Source organism: Balearica regulorum, chromosome 1 (genome assembly GCF_011004875.1).
Source record: "Balearica regulorum gibbericeps isolate bBalReg1 chromosome 1, bBalReg1.pri, whole genome shotgun sequence".
In the NCBI taxonomy this organism is placed as follows: Eukaryota; Metazoa; Chordata; class Aves; order Gruiformes; family Gruidae; genus Balearica; species Balearica regulorum.
Genome location: NC_046184.1, coordinates 201,984,248 through 202,003,545, shown reverse-complemented (window position 1 = coordinate 202,003,545; position 19,298 = coordinate 201,984,248). Strand labels below are relative to the sequence as shown.

The 19,298-nt window shown below is 39.1% G+C and overlaps 1 protein-coding gene across 5 annotated transcripts in view; it reads left to right on the top strand.

Annotated features, from left to right (window-relative positions):
• GRIA4 (glutamate ionotropic receptor AMPA type subunit 4) overlaps positions 1-19,298 on the top strand; it is a 233,476-nt gene that overhangs the window by 188,282 nt on the left and 25,896 nt on the right. For all 5 annotated transcript variants that reach the window (XM_075742298.1, XM_075742295.1, XM_075742294.1 and 2 more), the window contains exon 13: positions 2,675-2,922. In XM_075742298.1, the coding sequence (XP_075598413.1) occupies positions 2,675-2,922 (248 nt within the window). The remainder of the gene's footprint in view (positions 1-2,674; positions 2,923-19,298) is intronic.

Here is a 19,298-nt window from a genome sequence, read left to right as displayed (position 1 = left end):
ATAGTATTGTATGCGCTATTTCTAAAAATATTTTTCACAAAACATGAACAAATATAAAATATCATTAACAGACCATAAGTGTTCAAACACTGTTTGTATAATACATAAATTAAGACCTAGCCTGAAACAATAGGATGAGAAGACTTGTTTGCTAAGTCTAACACTTTGTGTGGTTGGAAGCAAACATCATCAGTGTGGGGATTAGAGTCATGTGTAACTTTTCTGTCAGTGATTACTATCTGGCTGAAGATGAGCCTTCAGGACATTTTCTCATCATTTGATCATTTCCTACCAAAATGGCAGAAACTCTGGATAGCTATTCAGTCTGCTTTGACTGGGGACTGAAAACAGAAAAGGAAAAAGTCATTTAAAAGCCAACATAAAGAAAAAAGAAGACTTTGGTACTACTAGCTGTTGACTCTTATTTTCTGTTCTGGACACAATGAGAGTTGCATTTTCCAAGCAGCTTGCTCAAGAGGGAAAGAATTTCATTGTAGCAGTCCTACTCATAAAAGCCCTAAATGAAAATTATCCTAGCCTGACTGACTGCAGGGGAAAGCTGCAATGTTTCCTCATGTGACAATAAGGAATACCTGTTGGTTCGCTCTTCAATTTTCACTCTGATGTGACATGTAGAAATGGAATGTTAACAAATGAAAGTTTAGGAGAAGAAAATGTTCTTACAGAGCAGATGCCTTGTTAGACTTCTTATATTTTTTCATCTCTTGCTGGACGAAAGAAACTAGATCCTAAAAAAATAGATTTAACTGCAACCTTTTTCAGCTGATTTAGGGCATTGTTTCCTCTTACTAATAGAACTATTTTATGTGTCATGTGGTTTTAGTTTGAAGGAAGTGACCTATTATATGTTTACTTTATAAAAAATCTGATGATATGATTGTTAAGATGTAAGAAATGATTGGAAGTGAAGGCAGACAAAGGCAAGTAAATATTCTTGAAATGATGATTCATTACTATTCCTTTCCATATTTTTCTTTCTGTAAATTTAAATCCATGAAATTACATCAGTGTAAAGCAAAAAGAATACATGGGTGGCTTAGTTTACAGTCTGCTCTCAGCCACTATTATGTAAATGAAAAGTAGCTGTGACTACAGTGGAAAGAGAGGATGACAAGGCAGGATGTGATTATGGACATACACAGCTGTTGTTAATTACATTTGACAGCAAGATAAAATTATGCATATAGACAAGCTAAAAAAGCAAGGATAATTTATGACATTCTGCTGTATAGTATTTTTATGGAACATTTCTGGTTAAGTGCTGCTTACTTTCAAATTAGACCTACCTCCCTAACAAATTATTTTCTAAGTAATAATGCAATCATTCTGTAATTGGTAAAAAGATACGCTTCAGGGAAATTACTCTTACCTATACAAAGGCTCAGTTGCAGGCTTTTTAAAGCCATTGTCAACTTCAATAATACCTAGATTATAGGATTTGATAGTTGTTTAAAAATTCTAAAATCTTTTGTTTGGAGACTTTATAATAATGCCTGTTTCCCCTGGAGTGCTCAGCACAGGGTAGGAATGGGCTCATAGACCATATCTTGCTTAGCTAGAAACTCCTGTTGACTCAAATAAAAGCTGACTTGAACATTGGGTTAAAAAGTCCTTTTTGCAGCATGCACAGGAGAAAACAAGTGCCATCTGTTAATAAGTAAAAACACTGTATAGTGTTCAGCTGATGCACTGCTGGTTTGCATGTACTTATCCCTGTTGCTGGAGGAAGCAAAGGAGTTGTTGAGTGAATCTAACGAGCATGGGAAGCTTCTCAGCCTGGCAGTATTTCTCTCCTTCCTTTCAATGGAAATTTTTATTTGCTTTTATTTTTTATTGTGTTATTTTCGCTTGTGTCTTTACTTGTGGTTACACCATGCATTCCCAGATGGGAAAAATTCCAAATAATGCACTATAAACCACAAACTCTTGCACATACTTTGAGCAAGCACATTTCTTAATTACTGACAGGATCAGCGTCTTTAAAATAAATCCACTGATACTGTGGATACCTAATACTTCTTTAAGACAAACGCTTAGGGCATTTTGTTTCCTTTAATACCATATTTGGTCCAATTTACTGTTTCTGTCTTTTATTGTGAACTATATCTTGAAATGTTCTGTGGCCTTTCTGAATGTAACTTGAATGAATTCTGGAATATGAATTATGAAAGCAGAAATCTTACTTAAGCTATTGTGGTTTTGATGTGGTTTAAGATGTAGCTGTTAGAGCTGAGAAATGCTTCAAGATTCATCTCAGTTTTTATGGGGAGATTATTTTATCATTTCTATTTCCCATACAGGTTTATTGTGGATATCTATTTCATATGTAATTCCCTAAAACACACTTTACAAGACTTTGACTGTGTGAACTGCCTTTATCTAACAGTAAATTCAGGTCTTAGCTTTGCAGTTATTTTATTGTGACTGCTAGAGGCTAACTGGACATAGAAATAATATCTGATTTTATAGTATTTATATTGCTAGTTCATGTTTCTTTTCAAATAATTATGGAATTAAAAGAAAATCCTTATCCAAGTATGATTTTCCCAACCCCAGTTGCTTGAAAAATTAAGTATGATTGAGTTTATTTTGAACAGTGCCATTCTGAAATGTTGCAATTTTTTTTTTCTAACTTCTTTTTAATTTTCTCCAGAGATCAAAAATAGCAGTGTATGAAAAGATGTGGACCTACATGAAATCAGCTGAGCCATCAGTGTTCACTAGGACTACTGCAGAGGGAGTAGCTCGTGTCCGCAAATCCAAGGGCAAGTTTGCCTTCCTGCTGGAGTCCACCATGAATGAATACATTGAGCAACGAAAGCCATGTGACACCATGAAAGTGGGAGGAAATCTGGATTCGAAAGGCTATGGCGTAGCCACACCGAAGGGTTCTCCATTAAGGTGGGTGGAATAGTATAACAATATAACATGTGTTGTTATAGTATTCCACCTTCCCTGATGTCCCTGATATAGCTCTTTTTGTTTTGTGTGTGAACATGGTATGTTATTTTTCTTTTCTTCCATTTCATATTTTTTTGATCAACAAAGGTAATAATTTCTAATTTCAATATGGATTTAGCAGCTATAGTTGGCATATCTTTCAAGGCCATATAAAAACCAAACTGGTTGAACACTAGCTACTTGAAGTCAGCCTCAATAGAATTAACATCAGCTATTCTATTTCATCAGCTTTTTTCACCAAATTCAACCCTTTATAGTAGTATTATGCCTACATTATCTGCATCAGTATCTGCATCAATAATATGCCTACATTTTATGTTTTGTTTACTGATCTTGGCTGCTAATTTCTGATTAAGAAGCTGCTTGTAACATCTTTTTTCAAACGTCATCACTTGGAGGCAATTAGTCCTTCATTAAAGCAACTTAACTAAAGTACTTTTTATTAAAGCACCTTCTTATTTAGAAAAAAAAAAAAAAAAGAAGTTTGTGTTTCTAGCATTATGCATTTCAGTACTGCCTTCAAACTCACCAGTATTTTCTTTATCATGGTATCAGACGCATTCAGTCAAGTAGGAGAGTTTTTGATTCACAGGCAGAACATCATTTGCTTTTCATTCAAATTGTCAGGGAAGCAAAAGTGAAGGTGCTAATTCTGTGTTAAAATTGGCAGTATTTACCATTCTATTTAATGTTTAAGGTTAACAAAACTTGCCTTTTCCCTCTGGTAGACTTGCCAATTTTCTTCAAAGCAAAAGAGGAACTGGCAGATTGAGGGAGTGTGGCCTGTGGAGTCTTACAGCAATAGGGCGCATGTGGATGGGGGAGAGGGAATGGCCCGTGGAGCAACCAGCACCCCACATCCCAAATTTCACCCATGTGCTCATGATAAGGGACTACAACAGGCTCTGATGAAATGGATTCACAAAGGGGACAAAGTGAGTTGAAGGGAGGAGTTGCAAATGCAGGTAGAGCCATAGATCTGTGCAGGAAATAACTGAGGAGATACCTGTCTACATCCATGACCGCAGAGGAGACATCATTACCACTATGCAGATAACTAGACTCACTCTTAACTCACTAGTTGAACCTGCACATAATACCATAAATCTCAATGCCTTAACTGTATGACGTGGATGGGAATAGGGGTATCATCAGCATCATTTCCATCCACAGCAAAAGAAGATTTGTATGTGCAGGGGCAAATCAGGCCAGTTATTTCACTCACTGAATATGAATTTTTGGTCCCTAACATTCAGTACCTCTCAGATTTAAAAACTACCACCTTCACCAGTAAATAAAGTAGTAAGAGAACATAAGGAGATGAGAGAAAAATGACAACAATAAAAATACTAATTGTAAAGAAGAACATGTCCAGAACTCATGGGGTTGTTAAAGGTAGAAGGCAGCAGATAATAGGAGAAGCTGATCTATTATCTGGGTATATTTTCAAAGCACTTATTATTTATTTTATATTTCTAATGTATTGCTATCTTATTCTCAATGTTTCAGAGAACCTAGAAGTGGCAGGCAGCACTGCAGTTTAGTGGAGCTGCTTTTCCACAGTAAAGAAATGCCCATTGCTGACACAGTTATGCTCTACTGTGCCAAAGCTAGGGCAAACTTTTTAGGAATCAATTTAGCTGCTGTCATATATACCCTAGCAGGAGGCTGTTTGCTGTAAGTATGCTTTATGATGCTCTTTAGTCCCTCTCACTTTTTTCTGCAGAGTATCCAACATCAACAACAAGAGGCAGCCTGTTATAATGAGCGCTAGTAACCAGTGAAAGTTGGTTTTTGTCAAATTTGGGCTTATTTCAGGTTTGTTCAGTTGGCTAGATAAAAATACCTAGGAGTAGTGGGGACGAGACATAAAGCAGTTTTAGAAGGAGGACAGCCTAGTAAGACAGTTTAATAAGAACAGAAAGGAAGAGCACAACCATGATTGTAAGGATCAAGTGTGAAATCCTGGTTCCATCCCAGCTAAGACCAAGCTCCCGTATGTTTTAGTGAGGGCACAGTTTGGTCTAACTGGAGGTCGGCAACTGTCATTAGGGTGATGTAATCAAATGCATTTAGTTTTTCACATCCTGCCTTCAAACGTGTTTCAAAAAGGGGAATAGGAGAAATGCTATTCAACCTGAAAATTGGACCAAATCTTCTTTCAAGCTGTCTCGACTGGCTGTCCGTGTCCATGCCTTTCCCGAGCCTTTCTTTCACATGTGCTAAGCTGCTTGTTCTCCTGCTGCACCCCATTCCCTCTCCAGCCCCAGTGACAAACCTCAGGCAACACACTGGTGCTGCTTACCTATTAAAAACATTAAGCAACACACTTAATGTTCTGGACAAAAATAAAGAACAAGCAATACCTCACATTCGTACCACCTCTTCCATGTATGTCTATAGACAGTAGTGCTTACTGAAGAGGGGAAAAGCTTCTTACCTCTCTGCTTTTGAACAGAAAAGACTCAGCTGTAAATTTTAACTGCATGCTTCAGTATTTTCTGAATTGTTCGAAATTGTAGAATACTCTGGTTTTGCTATTTTGACTGCATCCCACATGATAGTGTTTCTGTTACTGATCAGATGACTTATGTAACTGCTGCCTGCACAGATAATTGCAAATATTGAACATGCAGTTTGAAATCCATGAAGGGCAGACTAGTTAAGCTTATTACATAAATTAGTCAAAAGACATAATTTTCTATGGGAGTTGTAAATTCTATATTTTATTTAATAATCATAATTTCCCATTTGAGTTATGTGTAGACCACAAATTACTTGATGTAGTTCACAAATAATTACAAGTAGCATATAAATGTTAAACATTCACACTCTATTCTTGGGCTGTTCAGGACTAGGGAAAAATATCAATTTTTTTCAAATGAATTATTCACTAAACTCTTTGAACACCTATTTCACTAGAGATATTTTAGTATTAATCCTCCTCCTACTTACAATGATTATAAATCAGGAGGTTTTTCACTAAAAATGTAGTAACAGCTGCATAAAATTGATGTGAGTGTATGGAGTCAGACCATATATTTTCAGACATCTGTCACAGGCAGAAAGCGAGGTAATCTAAAGCAGACTTCTTCCTGTAGCACAGGACTAGTGATGGTTCCCTGCCATCACATCACCGGGCTCATGTTCATTACAGAGCACATACCCATCACTTCGCTCATGCAGATGAAATCCACCTGTCAGAGCGTCCAGGGACTGGTCTCTCTGTTGCTCATGACCCTACACATGAGCAGCGTAGTGGATTTTAATTTGAAACTCTTCCTTACTGGGTTCCATGCTACACTCCTGCAGTGTTCAACCAGTACCTATTGGCTAATTGGAATGATTTATTCTCAGTGCTGGTACAGTATTAGGATTCATGCATATCACTGGATGGAGGAGAATGAGAAACGCCTGATGTGTGTTTCTTTTATGCCCACTGCGCAGTACCACGTTACACATCATGTGTGTCTCCTTCCTTCCTTCCTTTTCAGTGATATTCATTTCTATATAATGTTGTAAAAGACTGACATATTTGAGAAGGAACATGGGATTGAGGGCAAAGGCTCTTATCACGACAAAGATTGAGTTTCTTTCATGGCACTACCCGGCTGTCCTTATTGTTTCCTCCTCCCACCACGGTAGGTATCCTTCCAAAAATACTGCATAGTATTCAGTGTGAATTAATGAGTTTTTTTCTTCAAAGGTGGTTAAGAGAGTGCTGCTTGTCTGCTTAGCAAGACCTGCCTTTGTAAATGTGTTGTCATTAGAAGGCATTCTCGTGGCCAGACTTCTGGCCATTGTGGATCACCCCTGGCTCGTCTGCCTTGCCACTTGCAGTGATCTGTGTTTCTAGAGGGCAACACCTGGAGATCCTGTACTATGCAAATCCTATGCCTTGCATGCCTCTGCTTTTCTATTTTAGATATGTAGGCATCATAAACAAGTTTGAATAGTGGTGAACATGAGAGAGTCCTCCACTCTAAAAGGTAATGAAAAAGGAAGTAGAGGCAATATTGTCTTAAAGGTACACTAAAAGCTTTTTCTACTTTTTGTACCTTGAAGCTGTTTGATGCAAACGTGAATGACAGGTTGGGCTAAAAAATGAGGAGTTGTTGCCATTGTTTCTGTGACTATTTTAACTAAGGACATTTGGCTGTTCTGTCCTGCAGCTGACAGTATGCAGTGTGGATGAGTGAAACCTGCTCAGGTCCTGAGCATCTGGTGAGATACTTTGAGTCCAGCCAGATGAGAATGGCAGGATTAGATGTATTTTAGAGATTGGTGATGGTTGTTCACCATCCTGATGAAATCCAGAGCTATGTTAAGTTCCTGTGATTTCAATTGCAGTTAGTGTTTATAGATATGAATCTGGGATTCTATATTTCATTATTAAAGTCTCTATTCTTTTTATGTAGTAAATAAATAACTCCAGTTTGACTTTAGGAGGAATTCTTTATGTTCTGGAGAGGGAGGCAAAAAGGTCCACGTGGTGATACCTGCTGGTTCTTTGCAGTGTGACAGCTGGTGACATGAACTGGCTCTTTACATAAACTAAGGTGCCAGTTCTATATCCGTTCTTTACTGTGTTTGCATTAACACGAGGTGGGAAATGTGGGAAGTGCATCAGTGAAGCAGGTGATGCAGATGTAGTTTTCTGCTCATTCTAGCAACTTGTGTGAAGTGCAAAGTACAATGTGAGTGAAGCTATGGATTTTAGATTCCATTCCTTGCAAGGGAGGAGTGCCCTGGAGAGCACTTGGGGTGCAAAAGGCATCCCAACGATGCACTGTCAACATTGTATGGATTCTCCTGTTTCATATAGTTGTGCAATACTGGAAAGAGATTTACAATAAAAGTGAGGGATCTGTGGTGGAGGGAACTTCTTGACAAAACACGTGAGTTTATGTGAATAAGGTAAAGATCTGTTGTGAAGCGAGTCTTTGTGTGCATGGACTTTATAAACTACCATATTGATCTCAGTGACTTAACTAGTCCTTATTTGGACTTGGTAAATCTGTAAAATTGCCGTTCTTTCATTGCTTCATTTCAGTGTGGTACTACAGCTGACAATGTTACCTTTGCTTCTTAAAGATATATCCAGTATGGTCCCTTAGTTAGAAATGCAGTATTAAAGGAAAACTTCTTTTAGTAATGCATACTTGTTCATACAAAATTTTGGCAAACCTTAACGTAGGATGGGATATTCTTTTTTTTTTTTAACATGTTTTTCATTGACCTGAAACAAGCTTGGGAAAATAAGGGTAAATCTGATGATAGTATAATTTCTTCTGATGGGACCATTAAGCTTTATATCAAGTTCTGTCCATGATGTTTTCGGAGACCAGAGTATATGGAGCTTATTGTGGAAGGAATTCCCAGATCATCATTCACTGTCAAAGCTGTTTATTGTGAACTTAATATATTATTCTGATATATACCCCGTTCTCTTTTCACCCTGGTTTTGTAGGTCAGTGAACTGATAATTCATACCAAAGGAAAAGAATCAAAGTCATTGCACAGTAGTTCACCTATAAGGACAAACAAAATATTTCCACCAAAACTTCTTGCATTCTCTGGTGTCTTATGATTTCTATAAAATTGGATTTGTGTGCACAAAAAGTGGGTACAATATTCACAGTTTCTCTCTGAATAAGAGGAAAACTAGGGAAAAAATTACTTACAGACTCAAAATCTGTTTACTACAGAGGACTTCTTCCACTAGTGTTTTTCAAAGATTTTGTACTGTGGAAATCCATGAATCTTTGCAAAAATATACTTTTACGATGAGTGAAGCTTCCTTGTGCAATTTATGTTGTATCATACAGCATTTCCCTGGACCACTCTTCTGTACTCTGTATTGTTCAGTTTTCAAGGGACTTCATAGATGTATTTATTTTTTACCGACATCTTTGATGTAGCTATTCTAGCTTGCAGTATTTCTATGTATCTAGGTGCATTGCTTACTCAATGGGGTGTTCCTGTTTCTAGAAAGGTGCAGAAATAGGCAAAGGTAACGTGCGCTTGGGTCACCATGGTGAGGTCTGTGCCCTATGTGCTTTTGAGCCTTGTTCTGGCAATTCAGAGAGAAGAATGGGTGTTTCGTCTGCTGGCTAGCTGTCCTCCAGCTGGCAACACTGGCCTCCAAAGACCTCCCCAGATCATTCTGAAGACGAGCAATCTTCACAGTGAGGAGAGATGCCGAGGAAGCAGGTTCAATTTTTTTTTCATGTTTCTCTTTTCCTGCCAGAATAGCTGATCTTGCTCATAATCTGTGTGTTATCCACTGAGGCAATCATTTCAGCAAAGCACTGTAGGAGCTAGAAACTGGTGTTATTTATGTTCAACGTAGAGAAGATATAGAGACAACTGGTGAATAATGGATGTTTGAGGATAAAAATGAGTGACGTGAAATTACTCAGTTTGACCTCTATTCTTTTAAAGCAAGGTGCAGCAGAGAAAACAAGAATCCCTGCATAGTTATGGGGTGGTCTGTTGATATCTACAAGAACAGGGTCTTAGTCAGGAGTTTCACTTACCAACATTTCACAAGGTCATTTCTTTCTGTGATACAAAATGATTTGAAAACTAGAATGTGATCTATAACATTTTATGCATATTGTAAACATTATCCTGTTTGACTGATGATATAATCATACTGTATGACTTTGCATAGTATTCTTCCCTTCACTGTAGGCATAACAAGGCTTGAATTACCACCCCATTACCCATTCAGTGTCAGAGCTTGTAGCCTGGATATTTCTCAAGCAGGTCAGATCCTTCAGAGCTTGTTGGGTTTTCTGTCAACTAGAAATAACATTTACTAGGTAAAAAGGCAGAGAGTGGGCCACTGCTGAACAAGGAATGTAAAGGTCATGGGTCAAAAGAAGATCAGTGAAGAGAGAGCCTGGCAATGAATGTTAGCAAGTTGTTCTTTCACCTGAGCCTGGGAGGCATACTTAGTTTTGGTTACCTGGATTATTTCTGTCTAAAACCAGAATATCTGTTTTAGAAGTAAAAATAAATCCTTGAGAACAGCGATTAGAATCCCAGTTTGCTGTGTTCCCCAGTGATGCCTGTTGGATTAATTTTATCATTTTTAATCAAGATAAGGGTCTTGCCCATACAAAAAGAGTACAATTAAAAAAAAAAAGAAAATTTGATGATGGCTAATGAGCTCCATTGCATGATGTACGAGAAAATGTATTTAAGCAAAATCTTCTACTTGGAGGAGTTTTGCCCTTTCTTGCAATTTTTACATGTAGAGGCACAAAATTGTAATAATCCTGATTTAAGACACCAAATTGCAGTGAAGAGCATTGTAATTGAGAGACTTTCTGATGTTTGTAACTTCAGAGGAAAACAACTCATTAGTGTCCATGCTGCTGCACTCACTGATTTTCCTCTGTCCTGGCAAAAAAAAACCAAAACCAAACATCGGTATATCTTTCAAGTACTTCAGTGAGCCATCTCTGATCTGCCTTGCCCCACAGAGCCTATTTCTTCATTGCCACTTGCAGGAAGTTTTCACCCTCAGACTTCAGGGGGGGATTCATAATTGAACAAAGCTCTTTGTGGTCTGGAGGATAGAGCGAAAGTCACAGGAATTTGTTCTGTTGACATTTCTTTTTTTCTATACTACAAATGACATTAAAAGGAACTGATGGAAGGAAAAGCTCTTCCAAGAAGCCCAGCTCCCATTTTGGTTACACAGTCACATTCTGGTACCTCTCTGCTAATATCATCCTGCTTCCTACTGCAGGGAAGGTCCCAGGATTTTAGAGAGAATAGTTGTAAAACATCTTGCTTCTGAGCAGGAGTGAAAGGACAGAACATGGAAACAGGAGTAAAGCTATTGCCTAGAAAGGTAGTTTTTTTATCTAAACATTGCATGGCAATAGGTATTTTTAAATTAGCAGTATAATCAGTATAAAAGGTGAAACTACCATTCTGTCTCTTCAGCTCTAGCAATGGCTTAAAAGCACAATGAGGCTTTTTTTTCCCTTTGTTTTCCTTTTTATAAGATATTTATACAAGAGCTTTGTCCTTCTGATATTTAGTGATTACTAAAGGTGAAATTTCTGTGCTGTCATATAGAAGCATTGCTTGAGCCAGTCCGTGGTAGTCAGCACTGGGACAAGTTTTGTAACAACAGGCTCATTTTCTACAATCAGAAAAAAATCAAGGCATCAAAAAAAAAAAAATCACAGTTCTTTTTTGTTTGTTTGTTTGTTTCAGAAATAGTTGAATGTAAACAGAATAGGAGCTTCATGATATCAAATCTGTCCAAATGAAATTTGTTAGGCTGTTCACTTCTCTGCTAGGTAGAAAGGTGCATATATTTAAGTATAAGCAATGAACTTCCCTAAAACCGTCAGTGAAGAAGAGAATCTCTCACCATTGCTGTGCACACGTCTTACTGACTTTCTGGACGTTTACCAAGGTTTGATAAGTATTAATCCTCAGAGTGTGCCAGTAGAATACAAAAGGGCTATCATTGTTTCCAGTCTATAGATCCTCTGAGGAACAAACTCTGCTTCTTGACACTTCAGAAATAAATTTCTCCTGCCCTTTTCTGTGCCATTTTCCCAATCCCTCATAAAGCAGCTCAGCAGAGGGCAAGATGCAGCCCATTATATTTTAACAATGCAGCTCATTATTATTTCTCTCTTTTCTTTTCATTACAACTCTCTGGCTGTTTAGGTGTCAATTACCAGGAAACTGCCAGGCTTCAGAATATGTGTTCATTAAGGGCACAAGCCAGCTACCCTTTGAAGTTGATGGTACAGTTCCCACCAAGTAAAAGGCCTATCCCACTAAGATAATTGTCCAGGTAAATTGTAGGTAGACTAAAGCAAGGGAGCAGGCCACTGAAAGGCATCTCAGCAGCTCGTAACAATACCTCTCTGGGGAACTGACATTTGGGGAACAAATAGCATCTGAAAAACAGTTTGCAATTAATCTGTGTGGTAGTTGCAAAACTGCCCGCTTCCAATTGACTGTAAGTACTAGATGGGCTCCCAAGAGACACAAAATGACCATTTAGTCTTCATGCAGCCTTGACTCTTGTGAGAAATCCCAAACTAAAAGTAGAAAAAAAGGTTTATTTTCTTTCTTGTCGTTTCTTTGAGCTGAGAACAGTATCTTAGACTGGCACACCATGTGACAGAGTAGGCATTATGGAGGTAGCGAATATGCCAGAACAAAAGGTGAAAAGATGTTGCCAATGAAAAAAGCACAAAACAAGATTCAGGAGTTTTAATAGATAATTTAAGCTGCTCTGTGTCTTGGCACAACATCTCTAAAATATGGCTGTTTCCCAACATCAGCAAGATGTTCCCAATGTGCTCAGGTTCCAGATAAAATGGCCGTACGTGCATCTCACTGAACGATACACGTTTAAAAGATTGTATGACTAAAAATTGACTCATGGTCAATCAGTAAGTATTTCTCTGAACTGGTCTACCTTGTGTGTGGTAGGAAGTAGAGTTAAAACTCTGCTCTTTTTCTCAACTATCTGTAGATATCCTTTGCTCAAGTCTTTCTGTATATTTATAGCTAGAAGGCTTACTCCTATTTTCTGCTTTCCTTCCTTTGCTTCTCGTTCCAATCAAGCCACTGAGTAAGAGCTAAATCAAACCTGAAAAAGGATTTAGCTCCCATTTAGCCATATGTTTTAGCAAATCACATGATGCTGAACAATACTGTGTGCTCTTTTGTTGAGTGAGACTCTCTTTTAACAGCTTTTGGCAGGATTGGCAGTTTTCTGTAGTCAAAGTTTGACTACAATTTTCCCTGCATTTTTTTAAAGCCAAAAGTCAACTGGATGAAAGTGGTCCAAGCCTGACCTGATATGGAGACCTATTTTATTGTTACACTTCATTTCGTTCTTTCTACTCTAAAAGAACACATAAAAAGAATAATATGCCTCCAGGACTCAGACAAGACAGAGCTTTTTTTAATTCTTTTTCTTCTCCCCAACCCCTCCACATGGGAGGAATAGCATCTGTGCACAAGACGATGCAGATCCCTTGCATCTTCCACGGCCTGCAGGTGAGAGCAGCCTCAACATCTGGCAGCCCATCTGTTACCTCCAGAATAGGCTTCCTCTGTACGTAATTACACATTAGACTCATTCCAATCTATTGCTTATATGATTCCATTTAGTGCAGCCAAAAATGGCAACTGTGTCTTAAGAGAGGATTTTATGTTTAGAATGAGACCTTTGGCTTCCTTGGTATGGCTGTAGGCACCTGGGTTTGCACACAGCAGTGTGGAAATTCTTTTTATAGCATTTTACGCTGTGTCATTTGTGTGGTTCAGATTTATTTTGGATAGTGAAACTCTGAGTCTACAGAAAAACTCATTGAACCTGGTTGGAAATCATGAGTTATTTCCTACAGAGTATCTTCAGTTTTTCTAGATAAATCACCCAAATTTCAGGTGCCTAAATGCAAACATTACTAAGCAATTTTTTAGATTTTTACATTTTCAACAAAAATTTTGAATGTGAAAGTAAGTTCCCACAAAAGCTTTTTACTAGTTGCAACACAAAACAGTAAGAGCCAGGATTTAGACTGATGCTTATTTCTTTATTGGTTTTAATTAAAAAGATTATGTCCTCCTGTGTGCAAAGCTGTGGGACCAGCCTACATTCAGATGCTTTGCACTTTTTCAGATGTATCGCCGCAGATTTTAATCAGTATATGTTATTATTTTAATTATATTCTAACCTTATCTGCTAATGATTATTTTCTTTTAAATCCACATGAACGCTTGACAATTAGTTCTGATTGTGCAGAGTTTCAATAATGCAAACTCAGGCCATGAAAGTGTGGTTGAAAGTGAACAGAAAGTCATCACAGTTTCTTGAAGATTTAGGAATTGTTCCTATCACACTTAACTAAGCAGGCTGCTACTTTTGGCATCTCTTTTAGACAGTGGGCAGTTATCCAAGGCAGTTTCCAATTAGAGTGCTTTTAGTTCATTCAATTTGTAGGCCACAAGAGAAGATGTTGAGGCATCAAATAAAATAATTGCAAACATTCAGATCACATCTAGAATACTGCATCCTTTTTTGGCCTCCTAATTCAAGAAAAACATGAATAAATTGAAGCAATTTCAGTGGAAGGTGATCAAGCTGGAGCTGGATCGGTAGCACCTGCCCTGTGCGCAGAGGCTGGGGGAGCTGGGCTTGTTGAACCTGGAGCAGGCATGGCTTTGGGGGGGGACCTAACAGCAGCCCCCAGTGCCTGTGGAAGGTCTTCAAGGAGATGGAGCTGGGCTCTTCACAGCGGTACAGGGTGGAATGGTAAGAGACAACGGGCATAAACTGAAACAGGAGAAATTCAGACTGGATGTAAGGAGGAACTTTTTCCTGACTGCCTGAGGGCAGTCTGAGAGTGACACTGGTGGTCCAGAGAAGTTGTGCAGTCTCCATCCTTAGAGGTTTTCAAACCATGACTGGATGAAGCCCTGAGCAGCTTGGTGTGACCTCAGAGCTGGCCCTTGTGTGAGCAGGAGGCTGCAGCAGTCACCTCCTGAGGTGCCTTCCAGACCGCGCTACGCTATGATCCTTTTCTGACAATTATGGATATGAAAAGGATGTCTTCAGCCATCACATTCAATCTCCTGGAACTACAGGAATATTTCAAAAGTTGTAGGAGCTTGCAGAGAGGAATGTTTAAGTTTTCTGTGTAGTAGAAGATCTTCTCCCCAGCTTCCACAAAAGCTGCTCCTGACCACTAGGCTTTAGTTATGATTTCTGTGAATCAGAAGTCATTCAGATTGTTCTCATCTAAATTCCATATTCAAGCTGGCAAAACAAAAGAGAGTGAGAGTATCTTAATTCAGTGAAATAAGTGGCAATGTTTCATATCTCTGCTTTGCCAGGGCAAAGGGAGCCCTTTTAACTTTCCAAGCAGCCTTATATAGCTGATGAGTGACTGACAGCATGGACCTTTGTGGAACCCCTAAGAGTAGGATCAAAAGGTGGAAGAGTTTTTTTGTTACAGGAATCAGACCACTCAGGTTGTCTGTCTCTCACTTCTGGCAGGGTATGCAGAAAAACTAGGGAGTATCTCATGGTTAAAGACTGAATTGAGCGCAAGTGATTTCCACCGAGAGGCCAGAAGGATAAATTCTCTATGAACACTTACCTGAAAAGGTCCAAAGATTTCTGAGCAGCAATGAAGTGTGGTTGAGCATGAGACTGGAAGTCCTGTCGTACTGATGAGCTTAAATATGATCCTGCCCTGATCTCCTGGGAGTCTTGGAGGAGATCAGTTCACCTCCTGGCCTCAGTTTCCCCTATGCAAATTGAGGGTAATGACAATTGCCCATCAACCTCAGAGGGATAGTGAAGATTAATAGTGTAGTGTTTATTGTGCTGTGAACATGTAAAGTCCATTCCTATTTCAGATGTTTGTATGACTTTTTTCAAATCTATGGAGGAACAAACACCACAGTAGATTTCTCAGTGTCTTTGATCAAAGAAATTGTTTTGGAGACAAAACAGTAGGGAAAATGTAACTTCAACTAATAGTTTCTTAAATAGTCTGTGGTCTATGACCACATGTTGTTCTGTCTTCCCTTTAGAAAGCAATAGCAGAAATCTCCATCACCAGCGGACCCTGCTCCTTCCAACTTTTTTTATTACAAGTGGCATGTGGGCATGTGTTCAGGACAACAGCAATTACATCTGTTGGATCTCCATGTCCACTGCAGAGATCTATTAGTAATTTCCACACTTTGTTTTCTCTGTAGCCTGGTTGCTTGTGTTTGAAACATTATAACCATGAGTATTACTGAATTAACATGACTGTGCTTGGTCTAACTGGTCTGAGTGCCGGTGTATTTGCATTTGCTGCTGCGTACATGGCTCTACTGATGGTGGCAACATTATATAGCTGCTTGCCAGAGGGGTTGAATTGCCCTTGTCTGATAATTTCACCTGATCTTGGTCTGATGTTCTGCTGGCTTCAGGGTATTTTAATTATCAGCACACTGGCTATTGGACCAACCATCTCATCTGATTGCTGGCATCGTTTATGTTTGTCTCAGCCTATCAGATCTTCCTCATTAACTTCTGCGAATATTCAGACAGAAAGTCCTAGGAACTCTTCCAGCTAATCCCCATTTTGGCTGCTGACCAAATAAGGCTTTATATGACACAACTGTAATTGCTTCATTTGTATGGTATTGATCTGCCATTAGGCAAAACACAAGCCAGCATTTCACTAAGGCTCGAGTTATGCAGTATTATTTATTGTTTGCATTGCAGTTGCAGCTAGAGTTCCCACCTGGGGAATGAACCCCGTTTTTTCTCTCAGACTCTGCTTCTAATTAAAATAGTGAACTTCAATGTGCTTGCATTATAATTTGACCAAAGCTTAAGAAACTGTCTTGTAGCAGGGATTTTTGCATTTATTGCCTTCCTTCTAATCCTTCTTTCTGAAAAACATCAGTATGGAGTCACAAAGAAGGATGTAGAGTTACAGAAATCTCCCATACCTCTTCTCTAATTTTAAATTTGATAATGGTGTATCAGCTACGCAGATCTCGTGAATTAGTGATCTGTTTCTGGCAACAGTAAAAATCAAGCATCCAGCCTGATTTCTCAGTGTTACCGGTGGCTTTTGACATAGTGGCCATGTTACGTTACACCTTTGTGAACATGGATGTCTGTGAATGAATCCCCTCAGAAGCAAACTGCATTTTTGCCCTATAGCTTTCCCATATGGGGTTACCTTCCTCACTAGGAAAAAATAATGGATGAGTGGACTGCTTGTATTAAAGCAGTTTCAGTACCCTACAGTATATTGATGGTATTTGCCTTTGCAATCATTTCATGCTTTGTTCTCATGAAGGTGAGACTGGGACTTGGTGGGACCTGCTGGCTGAAACTCCAACCAGACAGGCAAAGGATTGGTGCTTATTGGAAAGAGCACCTAACATAGTGGGTTCGGTTTCTAAAATAAAAATACAGAAATTCAGTTCAATCTAGCAACTCCGCAAATTCCTGAGAACAGTAATAGCAGTAAGTTGTGGGTTTTTTTCCCCCAGTTACAGCTTCTGAGAAGATGGCAGGAGTTTTTTCTCTCAGTGTGGCTCTTGCCACAGATCCCTATGTCTCTGTCACCCTGAGAGTAGTTAAATGCAACTCATTTTGTACAAATCTTCTCTTTCATCTCAGAAACATTAGCTAGGTCAGAGGACTTCTACCGCCTTTTATGGAACATCTTAAGCTGACATTGAGGTAGTTTGTGAAAAAGGCATGTACAGATGCTCAGTTGAGCATCTTTACTTGTAGAAGTCACTCATTCCTGAGGGGTTTTTTACCATTTCTTAATCTTAAACTGACATCTTAAATTAATCTGTTGCTGTTTTGAGGTCTTGCTGCTTGCAAGGAAGAAAATGTAGCAACATATCATAAGGAGTAGAATAACAGGAGAATACCATGTCAAATATAGTTCCTTTTATCCATCTTACCATTCTATGTTCATAAAGGGTAAGATTCTGCCTGGCATAAATGAAAAATTGGAGAAGTCTGATATAGCGCAATCTCTTCAAGCTTTGCCAAACTTCAACCAGTCTCCAAAAATGCCAGACATGTTCATTAAGAAAGATCTTGGGGTTCTTATATTAGCTGCCCTGCTGCCCACTGAGTAGAACATATATTTATATAGCACATTGAGACATGGGACTGGTTAGGAATCAGAATACCTAATTTTTGCAGTGAGTCCAACAAGACATTTTACTTTCCAGGATTTGTAGTGAGAGACAGCAATGAATCCTGACTGGTTTTGGAGGTCAAAGTAACATTTCTTCTGGAAACAGGTGATTCAGCCTACGGCTGGGTCTTCCTGTGGGTGAAAGCTGTGAAGTGCTCAGTCTGAGGCACAGTATTTCTGCCACTTGAGACATGTTGAATGGAGTGAAAAATTAGAAGTTGCTGAGATAGCTGCCACCTGCTTTGTGCTGGAAGATTTTGATGTAGTAAAATACTTGCTCTGTCTAGGGTGGACAGAGTCTCTGATCTTAATAGGCTGTCTAGTAATCCCTCAGTGATATGAGATGGATTGGGATGGATATAAATAAGGAAAAACTTTCTAAGTTATAAGGAACCATACCCTATTTCTATTCAGATAAGCACCAAATTTTATCTGAAAGAAATAAGTTTTTCCTAGTCTAATTCTGGATGAAAACAGTCGCTCTGTGGCATACAGAAGCACAAACCTAAAACACCTTACAAATACAGCTAAGATATTGTTTAAAAGAAAATTTAAATATACTGGCCAACATCAGTAACAATGAATAATGTTTTCAATCCTGTTAAAACCAAGTTATCCATTCAAAAAAAAAACAAAAAACAAAAAACCAAAAAAGATCATTTTTCCAGACAGTAAACTGCAGTGTTTGGCTTTTTCTTGTGGATGGAGTGGCATAAGGAGACTGGACAGCATAGGTCTGGATAACATAATATGATGTCACTTAAAGAGACCTGCACTAAGTCAGTCTGGGGAGGAGAGGAGAGGGACAGCATGTGACCTGGTGGAGCTTCACTGCTGTGGCCCCCACCACTAGCCATTCCTCCCTGTCTTTCAGCAGAGCTAATCCAACGCTGATGGGACCTCTGCCTGGCACTGAACCACGTCCTGCGCCCCACCATGGCACCCCTACCTGTCATGCCAAGACTACCATTTTTCTCTCAGTTGGGGGCCCCTAAATTCAGGAGTTACTAGAGAGGCAGGTGAAACAGCATCCAGACACCCTGCTGGGACAAAACCATGCGCCAAGATCTGCTTTGCCTAAGGTGTAAAAAGGCAGAAGGCTTCCTGCCAGCCATGCCGGAGGTGAATGTTACCCCGTCTGAAAGCATTAAGTGTTCTGGAGGCATGTATTTAAAAATGCTCATTTTACACATTGTAAATGCTTTCAGCAATATAAAATGCATAAACAAAGTAAAGGGCTCAGGATTCCTGATGTTTCTGAGGTGAGCGAGAGTTTCGAGGCAGTCGGCAGTGGGCTAAGCCTACCCTCAGAGCAGCTCCTGCAGTGTGGAGACAGGGTTACACCAGTGCTCAGGCACTTGTGCAAAAATCCCGCCCAAGCCTTTAAAACAAGGTATTCTGAGTTGCAGGTGTCGGACTGCAGCAGCCTGTTCACATAATCCTGCTTATGCTGCACCCAGCAAGAAAAAATGTACTTTGAAAAATGGTACTGCTCAGTGAGAACAGGATTAGGTAGTCATTACTGAAAATTAAAACATCTCAGAGTTGAGAGAAACTGGTGTTTCTGTTTCTACTAAAGACTGT